An 11,266-nucleotide genomic window follows, 5' to 3' on the forward strand; every position below is an offset into this window, starting at 1 on the left:
CTTAATTATTAATCATACCACTATTTGGAAGTTTATATATATATATATATATATATATATATATATATATATTTTTTTTTTTTTCTGGTACGCGGGCCTCTCACTGCTGTGGCCTCTCCCGTTGCAGAGCACAGGCTCCGGATGCGCAGGCTCAGTGGCCATGGCTCATGGGCCCAGCCGCTCCATGGCATGTGAGATCTTCTTGGACCGGGGCACGAACCCGTGTCCCCTGCATCGGCAGGCAGACTCTCAACCACTGTGCCACCAGGGAAGCCAAAAAAATACATATATTTTTCTATGACAAAATTTATGGCAGAAATAAATACCAAAAACTTGTTTTTATCTGTTGTTCATTCACTGAAATATTTTCTAAAATAAAGCCAAAAAAGTAGGATTAAATTTTTTGTCATTTATTTATTCATTAGATATAAATTCATTACAAAATTGACTTTTACATATAATTAGAAATATTTTAAATCATAAACAAATCAAAATCCTTTAAAATATTAAGTGTTAAGTTATATCTTACATTTATAGAGTATCCAATGTTAAGAATCATAACTGGATGTCTGGTTATGTTCATGTAACAAAAAATGTAGCTAAAAATATGACAAATATGTTAAGAAATATACCATATATTTGTAGCTTGTAAACCAAATAAAATTACTAAAAATTTAAATTTTTATTATTTTGATTTATTAAAATTTTTTAAATGGTACATTTAATATTGACCTTATGTGAATCTTTTGGTAAACTGAAACAAATGTAAATTGCATATCTTGACTTTACAGGCAAGAGGTAAATTTATCAAAAAATTATCATAGGTGTACTAAGTATACTATACTTAGTAGGTCAGTTGTTGATTATACTTAGTAGGTCAGTTGTTGATTTGTCACACTTTAAAAAAATGTTTCTGTTTTCTTGAAATAGATCAAACAGTAATTCTTTTCATTGATTCACATAGCTTCTTTTCTTCAAAATTTTCAAAATTATAGTTTAGCATCACTGCAGTATTAAACAATCCCATTCATTAAATGTCACCTGCATAAGTAAGGTTTTCCAATTGCCCTTATTTTCCAGATACTAGTGAGATACAAATATGATCTATTTTCAGATGATTAGAGGACATTGGAAATGTGATCAAATTTTAAAAACTGATACTGGATTCTAATTTTTATGGGAGGTTAGGTAAGAGAATGTTGTACACACAAAGCACTTGACCTTTTAGGCCAGTTAACATCTGAAAGCCTCATTAATGTACCCCGGATAAAGGAAAGAACCATTGAACCCTAAATGCTGAAAATATTAGTCTGGCCACATATACCATACAAAAGAGGTGCACATCAAAAGATTATGGTTAAAACCTAGGAGAAGAAAATCCATTATTCGAAAATGTTATGCACAATATAAAAATATTCATTGCAATCACAAAAGTGCTATTTAATTTTTATTTCTCACTTTATATTAGTAAAATATTAACTCTGGTTTACTGGATGGGCATGGTAAAACCATAAAGTTAGAACATATACTCAGGTGAGAGAAATTTCTAATTTTTCAAACATCGGTAAAATAAGTTTCTATACATAATTCCAGTGAATATCAAATGCCTATAGATATGATTGTAAGAACAAGTGGTCATTTTCTCCCACATAAGCCAGAGCGAGTTATCCTTTACCACAAATGTGCTGTAATTTCTTTAAACTGGGCTGAGACCAAGTTTCACTTAAAAGCTATTACATTTTATGTGGCTTTGTTGTATGTACCAAATGTGCTAAGCCTGGGTGCTTCCTCATAGTACCTAACACATGATGAAGCACATAAAAAATGCAAAATAATCTGTTGACTAATCAATTTTGTTTTACAACTTGATCATTTAGACTTTCAAAATATTTATGTTGCTTTCTTGATTCCTACTATTAAAGCACAGTCAGTTCTAATTCTTATATTTGTAATTAAAAAGAGATAAATTTCACCATACAGGGGAACAGATATTAGAATGTAAAAGGCACTTTTTTGTTTTGGTTTTGTTTTTAGAAAATAGAATGTGTTCTATTTCTTCCCAAGTCATGAAAATAATTAATATATTTGATTCCCCTTCACGGATTATAAAGAAAACTGGGTGACAGCAAAACTTCATAAATAGATCATTTGTCCACATCACCAAAATAAAGCAAAAACCAAACAGCAATAAAACAAAAGACATGTCTTAGTCACAAAGAATTCCAAATAGAATACTCATGCTCTCAGGCGTTGATTGTACAGATGACTTACTGAAGGGTGGAATAAAGAAAAATGGGAAAGGCGTACAACATGGTGGGTCTTATCATCAACTGAAGTTTGGTTCCCCAAAAATCATAGGTGCACATCTTTGATACCTAACTTATTCTGTGAAGGATAGGGAGCCTGGGGAATTGGAAAGAAGGAGAACTAACGTGAACATGAAGAATGCATGTTTTTTAATCTAGAAAGAGAGATCTTTGATGTCAATATTTCCATTAAATCTATGCACACTTATTTAGAAAATAATGTCTCTATTTTTCAGATGCATGTTCTCACACAGACTGAATTAACCCAAAAATGGCTTCATACCAGAAAAAAGAATACTGTGATCAGAGCAATGATTTCTAGTGTTAACTACAAATGGCTCACATTTAAAAAAAAATTGTATACAAAAAAGTTCACCCAACATATCTGCAATGCCAATCAAAAGCAGAGAACAGTGCCCTGGGATGGCAGTGTTGGAGTAAAGCTGATGGGACCCAGGCTCAATTTATAGAATGTCAGTGATTATCTACTTTGACTTCTGTATTCTACAGTTGGGAAAACTGAATTTTCATACCAAGGAAGTCGCTTTCTCAAGGTCACAGCAGATGAGTGGGTCTAAGTCTCATGAGGGTGGCCACAGCATCTAACTTGTTCACATTTTATCATCACCACAGAGCACAATGCCTGCTACACAGTTGGTGTTCCACAAATATTTTGGGTGTGTTGATGAATGAACAAATGAACACATGAATGACTGAATGGATAAGTAAGACAGTGTCAGAGCTAGGCTAGACTATACTTTCAGGAATAGAAGTGTATCAGCATCTAATTAGTTTAGGATAGTGACTTATTCCGTTACCACGAATTCCTCAGAAATCTTCTTGTTTGAGTGATGTTGGTTGCAGACACAATGCCAGGTGCCCATAGAAGCTGATACACCATGCAGGCATTTTGAAGTAATTTTCATTCTCTTTTATCTTTTAATTTATCAGTGTTGTTGCTTATCAGTAGACTTCCAGGTGTTGAAGAGATTTTTTTGTCAGCTCCATCATGGGACACTCAAGTTAATGAACTGCACTACACATAACATTACTCACTTTATGTCTTCAGGAATGGCAATGGGCAAAGATTCTTGTTTCTACCCCACCCCCAGTTATTTGAACACCCAATAACAGCTATGTGGAGCAATTATAATGCTCATTTCAAAGGCAGTTTTTAGAAATGAAGAGGAACAGGACAGAAATAAAAGTGGAAAGGTGAAGGCTGTGAACATTTAAACTGTCTGATGAAAGAAGAAAAGCTTTTAGACTTGTTATAATTGGAATGGCACATGTAGGTCTCAAAGGAATATTCAGGCAATTGGAAAATACCTTTTCAAGTATAGGGCCAAGGAAGGAAGTCAACAGCAGGTGTGGGTGTGTAAACAAGTCAAATTTAGGTGAAAGAAGAGCAGGCATGTTTCATTATAGATTCCTGGAAGCCATTCCCTGCAGATTTAAGTAGGTAATTGAGAGTGACATTTAAAGTGGCAGGAGACAGTCTGGGCAATAGCTTGCATTTTCCACATAGTCAGGTTCAAGTGCAAGACAGGTCTTGTAAACAGAGTTCATGGCAGTCCTTTGTGATAGAGGAGGGGATCACTAAGACTGCTTAGGGACCCAGGTAAACTTCCAGCCTCCCTCTTCATCTCGACGAACAAAGGCTTGTCCCTGGTGGAAGGAGTGAGTTTTCACATTACAGTGAGGGCTCAGGGACGTGGAAAAGGCCATCTCTGTCTTATTGGGTGACACATCAGAAGTATAGTAAGGAAGAGTTTGTAGTCCTCCTGGGGGATTTGAAAGTTGAGAAAGGAAGTGAAAATCTTCCCTGTGGCTGGCAGTGCTGTGTGAGGGGGTTGTTCTGTCACCTCCATAGTCAATTGGCAGATCTTCCCCGGAGGCACCGGGATAATCAACTGCATCATTCAGAAACTGGGGAAATGTGCTTGTGGTCCGTCTGGGATGAGATGACAGGGCACTGTAGTTAGCTGATGAGGTGTCATCAATGGTGTTGAGGTCTTTCAACCCCAGTGTTTGAAGAACCCAGGGATCCACAGGGGGCCCAGGTTGTTCACAGTTAGCAAATTCACTAGAGAGGTTTCTTTTGGCATTTTTATGATGGGGAATCTCAGGAGGAAAATATCTTTGCTCTTTGGGTTTCCTCTTCCCCTTTCTGAATTTTCCCCGTGCTTTGGAGAACCCATCTGATGACAGCAATTTCTGGGGAAGTAATATTTGAAAATACACAGTCAGATAATCAACATCATTTTCTTTAAGACTGTCAAATATTTACTGGTCACCTTAATTCCTTAGAAAACTTGATTAAATTTATATTTTCACATGCAAAAGCAAAACCCATTGGATTAACTTCTGCTTTTAAATCAAAATCTATGATAAGTTACCACCTAGAAATTCCAATTCATATAATTTTACTAGTCATTTAAAAGTTGAAATGATGGGCTTCCCTGGCGGCGCAGTGGTTGAGAGTCCGCCTGCCGATGGAGGGGACATGGGTTCGTGCCCCGGTCCGGGAAGATCCCAGATGCCGCGGAGCAGCTGGGCCCGTGAGCCATGGCCGCAGAGCCTGCGCGTCCGGAGCCTGTGCTCCGCAACGGGAGAGGCCACAGCAGTGAGAGGGCCGCGTACCGCAAAAAAATAAAAAAATTAAAAATACAGCATTTAAAAAAAAAAAAGTTGAAATGATGTAAATGATGTCTTTAAAACTTCAGTTCCGGGAAGTAATGATTATTATTATTATTATGGCAATAATAGCAACTATCATGTATTGAACACGGGTTCTATGCATGATCTCATTTTATGTAGATACTATTAAACCCTCCTTTAATGAGGAAACTGAAGCACAGGCACATTAGTGACTTGCTAAGGATCATGCAGCCTAGATTTAAGCCTAAGGCACCTGAATCTAGACAGAACCACTGATTACAATTCTACATAACACTCTTCCTCTAATTTTCCTAACCTTCACAGCACTCCCATGTGGTATGTATTCTATTATTCTAAATCTTGCAAAACTGAGAACAAGAGAGAAAAATTGCTTAATTAATATCACTTACTAATTTAATAACTGTGCTTTTTCACAGAATGGTGGCTGGAGATAGGACCCCAGGCTAATAACTGTAAGCTGTGCTCCCTTTTTTTAACAAAACTAACTGAATTCTAAAGGCACTAAATATAGTGGTTTTTCTTCTCTGAGCTGCTATATCTGGGTAAGAGTCGTAAGAAATATGATCGATTTAGATAAATAATGTAGCTTGTCTAGAAGTAAGGTAAAGATTGATGATAAAACAATAATGGTAACAGAATGGCAGACAGGTAACAAAAAATACAAAACCCCAAAAAGGAAGAACAACAAAAAGGGACTATGGGCAAACTATCCTTGAGTTAGAAACAGTTCATTTTAAAAGGGTAAGAATGAAATGTTCATGAACAGATAATGTACTCGGCTATGTCTAATTACCAGTCAAGAGATGTGGGTTCCAGCCATATTTATAACATTTTAGACATGGAAAGATTCTTAAAAGACCTTTTAGCCCATACACTTACAAAGAAGTAAATGAGGCCCCAAGTGGGAGAGTGACTGACCTAAAGTTAAACAGATAAAAGAAACGCATGTCTCTCGGATCTAATTCCCGCTCCAGCGTCCCATCCAACTCTATCTTTTGATTAGCCTCTGTTGTCTCAGCAATCCCCTTGACTCGTTTTTGATTCTTAAGCAACACCTTTTGTAATATATGCTAAAATCTGCAATCTAGATACTTCAGGGAACTGATATATAAACATGGTTGTGAAAGTGCTATATTTCCTTCAGAAAAATTTGCCCATCCTATTGACGCATTTCAAGGCACATTGCTTAATACACTTCTTACACTGAATCAAGGAGTTTTACCCAAATGGTCTTCTTTCTCAAATCACTGCTCTGTCCTTATAAAGGGGGTCATCACATACCTTGGCTTTTTCCTCAAGACATTTAACTAAAGCAGAATTCAGGTATTGTCTGAGATGATTATTCTCTTCATGTAACCTAGCAAGTTCTTCTTCCTTCTGCACCAGAGTATCTTGGAGCTGCAAAAAGCAGACAATGGTGAAGGCTGCTCCACTATATTGACTTTGAAACCTTATAATAATGCCACTGATCCTTAACTTACTTAAACTTGATTATTACTCTGTTTGTTTTATGAACTCAATCTCAGGGAGCCCTCGTCCTCAAAGGCCTAAGTTCAATCTACACCCACTTACCACTTGATTGTTCAGTTTGTGCTCTGAATTTTTTCATTGCAAAGTGTTTGAAGAGATTATATGACTTTTAAAATTGTAACCACAAGGGGATCGGGAAGGTATGTAGGAAAATGAGCTGCGTGCAACTGTTTAAATATAGAAAACGGTGTTTAGAAAGGTTTTGCTGAACTTCTTCCTTGCATGTTAAAAAAAGAAGAAAGAAAAAAAGATGTGGGTTGGCTTCCCTCAGTCTCAGGTCAGTTTGTACGTTCACTAGATTAAATTACTCTCTCATAAATAACAACAAACAAAATAGGGAAAATGAAGCAATCTTTGCAAGAACTTTTACAATCATCATCCCTTGTCCAAGTGATGAGTTGTTTATGGTTTAAAAATACTATCACACTCATTCTATCATTTGATCTTTCCACCAGCCCTCCGAGGTAGGCAGCACAAATATCTCCATTTCATAGATAAGAGAAAGGAGGATTTGGGAGGTCATACAGCTAAAATGTGTAAGGTCGGGGCTTGATTGAAGGTCTTCCTAGAGGGTTTTGGTTTTTGTTGCTTTTGTTGTTATTATTTTCTGTCATGGTGATCACCTAACTTTGACTTCTCTGTGGACAAATAACCATTTTGGTTCTAAACTGCCAGTCAATGAATTGAACAAGGGAAAAGAAGCCATGTGACATTAAGGTATGATGTTGAGAATGAACTGCGTGGAACATGGCTGGTCTCATGTTCTGATTATCTACACATACCTGCTTGTTTCTGTAGAGCTGAGAGGAAAGCTGAGCCTCTTCCCATGAACACGAATTAAGAACAGGGAAATTCGAGTCACTGGATGATTCTATGTGAAAACACCAAATGGGTAACTGAGAAAACACACATGCAGTTTTTGTGTAATCAAGAACTCACTGGAGGATTTCGGAAAGGTAATAGGTTCAATTACCTTTCTAAAATTAGCCATTGCCTCCACATGGGAAAATAACATTTAAAGTTTTCAGAAGGGGCAAGCATGCTATGAAAGACAAATATTTATTGACTATATGCCAAGGTGGCTACAGAGGTGAATTTTTAGGAGTCAAGAGGTCAACTTCCTTCCTAATATATATATTCCTGCTGGTTAAATTTATAAAGACTATCCTATCTGCCTTATTAATTCATGCAAATGTTTATTGGTCCCACCCTCAAGTAGGCCTACATTTCAATTCCACTATGTTTTCCAAGTTTTTATCTTATTTTCTAAGCTGTAGTGCTTAATGATATAGTGTTTGGCTCCAGAATCAAATCCTATTTTTGATGCTACCGTTTTTCCCCAGATGAAAAATTTCTGCCTATCTGCCTATCAGTTAAGTCTGAGAGAGAGTATTTATTCAGAATTCTATGGAATAGCACTTTCTACTTCAAAATAATTTGAACTTGCTTCTCTGAAGAACTCATTGAAAATCTCAAAACTGTACCCAAACTCACGTATTTCAAATGCCATCATCTATAAAGTGTTTTATGATTTTTCAAAGAGATTTTGTTGTTCTTTTCATATTTGACAGCAAATTATGCCTACCAATTAGAACTATGCCTACCAATAAGAACTATGCTTGGGCATGCTAATTTGGTTTACTTTTAGTTTCTTTTCCTCATCTAGTACAGTTCTGACTCTTGCTCTCCTCTACTTCAACTAAAATACTACTGAAATATTTCTGATTAAAGTGGAATGATGGGCAAGGAGACAGGAATAAAATTTTATACACTCTTTGGTTTCACATTCTTGGGCATTCTGTTTTCTGTGTTTCTTGCAGTAGAAAGCTAAAATTGAATAACTTCCTCCCTTACATATAAGTGTGTTTCAATATTTGGGGGCTTTTTGTTTGTGTCTTTTCTCAAATTCAACAAATTCCTGTGGTAGAACCAACAGTCCAGATATTGAATTCTGAAAGGCCTTAGAGTTCTTCCAGAAACTTGAGTGTTAATCAGAAATTCCTTTAATAGTTATAAACACTGTTTACTAAGCCCCAGGGCAAAATTAATGTGCAATTTTCCATCAAAGTTATACTTCCCTCCAAAGTTGAAGTCTTCTTTAGGCAAAAAGGAATCATTTTCTTTCCACTTATAAGACACTATTCATAGAATTTCCTTTATGAAATAAAAGATTAAGTTAGTACTTCTCCTTGCTTCTCTCTCATACCCAGGGAAATTTTCCTGAATACCAAAAAAAAAAAAAAAAAAAAGCTCTAACTGGTATTTTAATTCCAAAAGCATCACAATAGTATTGTTTATATAACATTGACCCAGACCCATACTTTCTCAGTGACTCTGAAATCTCCAAGAACTGTAAAGTATAGGGAGAAATACATATTGTACAGTGAGCAACGGGAAGAAGCCCATTTTCACTATTTGGCAAGTACACAAAAAGCAAGTTATTAGGTTGCAAAATACAGGAGTCTTTGGGCTTTCTTAAACGTTACATATCATCCCTTCTTTTACAGAGTTCCAGCCCATAATGCCTTGCAACTATGAGTACAGGAAAAGGGCTTCAGATCTACCAGGAAAGCAGAAGAGCAGAACTTACCCTGTGCCTGTGGTGCTTGTTGGGGCTCTCTGTTGTCCAGGAGACCAGCAGCCCAGAAAGAGACCCAAGTCTCCGTGGAAACGTCAACACTAGATTCTGACGTCGTACCGGAATACGGGCAATTATAGCTCTGGCCTCCTACAAAGTACTGGTCTTGGCAAGGCAGAACGGTGTTCTGTAAAATTCAGTATGTGGGAGGTCCCAAGAGATGGGGTGATGAGAATTTGGAGGGAGAAAAGAGTGGGAGAAAGAAACAGAAAATATGCTCAGTGAATAAAAAACAGTAAAGGTGTTAAATATAGATCCCAGATTGATTCTGAGTGGTCCAAATATAATTACTAAAAAGGAATCAGCTCCTTGGTTTACCCAGTACTTTCCTTAGGTCCTCTCAGCAAAGAACAGGCTAGTATGAGATGGACCAAACTTGTAAATATCTAGGAGTAGTCTCTGTTGCCAGGTCTGAGGCATCTAAAAGGCTACCCAAGATCTAAGTAAAAGGAATTCTACTTAATGAGTGAAACATGTAAGAGCTACTTGACTCTTTTTAGCAAATATCTTAATTATATTTCTAACAACCTTAAATGACAAAGAACTTAGAATGCTAAGGTTGAAATGGACAGAACACGTCACATAATCTAACCTCCTTATTTTTGTTTTTAGTTTCTGAATTATAAATTTGCTCCATCCCTCCCTTCCTCCTACCTCTCTTCCTCTGGTTTTAAATGCTACTGGATACTACTGAAACAGGTTAGTTAGCAGAGACAGGAAGCTCTAATTAGGTCTCTCCACCACTACATCTCAATGCCTTTCCAAAGTTATCTTGCCACTACTAACTGCCTGGCATGTATTCTCTACTGTGTTCTGAGCCAGTGAACACCCTCCTGCCCCAGCTTCCTCAAACCTCAAACACACTGTTTCCAAACGTCCAGTTAGGGGCAGGTATGCAGACTCCCTGGGTTAATTTGTACAACCGCCCATTCCTAATTATTTGTCAATGTTTAATCAGGTAAAAGCCATTCATTTCAGCAGAGCCCAGCTTTGGACAAACTCTTTGACCACGACAAGTCTTTTGTTGACTTGTGAACTTTCTCAGGCATAACATAAACAGAGAGAAAACAAATAAAAAGAGGAAAAAAGAAAGTTAAGTCACACTTTGTTAACATTCCCAATAATTTAAGTTTTGAAAAAGTCCAGTCTTGAAGCAAGTCCAGCGTGGGCAGTGCAGACCAAAGAAATTCCGCCAAAAGTTTATCAAGTGCTATTTTCTTTTATTCTGAAAGCATGTTTGTAGGCTCTTCCCCTGAGGCTATTATTGGAATCAAAGCTGAGCTATTATGCAATTGACATCTGAGAAGGAAACAAACCCCAAATACCCCTAGCCTCAAGTTCAAGTGTTTGCAAATATGTGCATAATCTAGAGAAAGAGGTGGAATGAAAAGCGAGTACAGGTGTAAAGGGAAAGTTGGGAGACAGTACAGAGAGTAGAAATAACAGAGAGGACGAAAGGATGAGAGAGAGACAGAGACAGAGAGAAAGCCAGGAGGAGACAGGGGAGAAGAAAAGAGAGATGGAGCAGGAAGGAAGACCTGTTTTAATTGGCAGGTAGCAGAGAAATCTTGTTTCCAAGGTGGAAGAAATTCTAAAGGCAAAGCTTAGTAGACCTCAGAGACCCCCGGTTTCGCCAGCGGACTAGCTAAAGCCGGCTCCTCACTTACCATCTTGCCCTGGAAGAAGGCGCTGCAGAAACTGAGCCCACTCTTAATTTTTCGGGAAAGCCGGTGGGAGCTTTAAATGGGACTGAGGGGAGGAGCTAGGAGAGGCGAGTTCTAATCTAAGGGAGCTCCGGGTGACGCCCGGGGCTCCCGGGAAGCGCCGCCCTCTGATTTGGTGCGAGGTTTAACAAGCTGGTGACGTGGGTCAGGAGACATCTGGCCAAAGCCAAAGTCACTGCCACTATCGGCGACCGCCTCCCGAGACCTGGGACCCAGCGGGCCGGGGTCTCGGGCAGGCCCACGGCGCTCCGCCTCCGGATGCGCAGCGCGGCTTCAAAACCCGCGCCGGTGCCGGCTCGCCGCGCGTCCCCCGGGCCCCGGCGTCAGGACCCGCCGTGACCGCGCCGCCCGGACGGGTAGGGCGATCCCGGCTCCTGCCCGCGCGA

At 38.4% G+C, this 11,266-nt stretch overlaps 1 protein-coding gene across 1 annotated transcript; it reads right to left on the reverse strand.

The window, feature by feature from the left end:
• Positions 1-673: 673 nt before the first annotated feature.
• Positions 674-10,826, reverse strand: GMNC (geminin coiled-coil domain containing). Its single transcript, XM_073804641.1, has 5 exons — positions 10,770-10,826; positions 9,109-9,283; positions 7,301-7,389; positions 6,270-6,386; positions 674-4,523 (listed from the first exon to the last, which is right to left on the reverse strand). The coding sequence occupies exons 1-5, from the start codon at positions 10,824-10,826 to the stop codon at positions 3,906-3,908; spliced, it is 1,056 nt and encodes a 351-aa protein (XP_073660742.1). The 3' UTR covers positions 674-3,905.
• Positions 10,827-11,266: the final 440 nt, after the last annotated feature.

This window comes from Tursiops truncatus, chromosome 4, assembly GCF_011762595.2.
Source record: "Tursiops truncatus isolate mTurTru1 chromosome 4, mTurTru1.mat.Y, whole genome shotgun sequence".
NCBI classification, from domain to species: Eukaryota; Metazoa; Chordata; class Mammalia; order Artiodactyla; family Delphinidae; genus Tursiops; species Tursiops truncatus.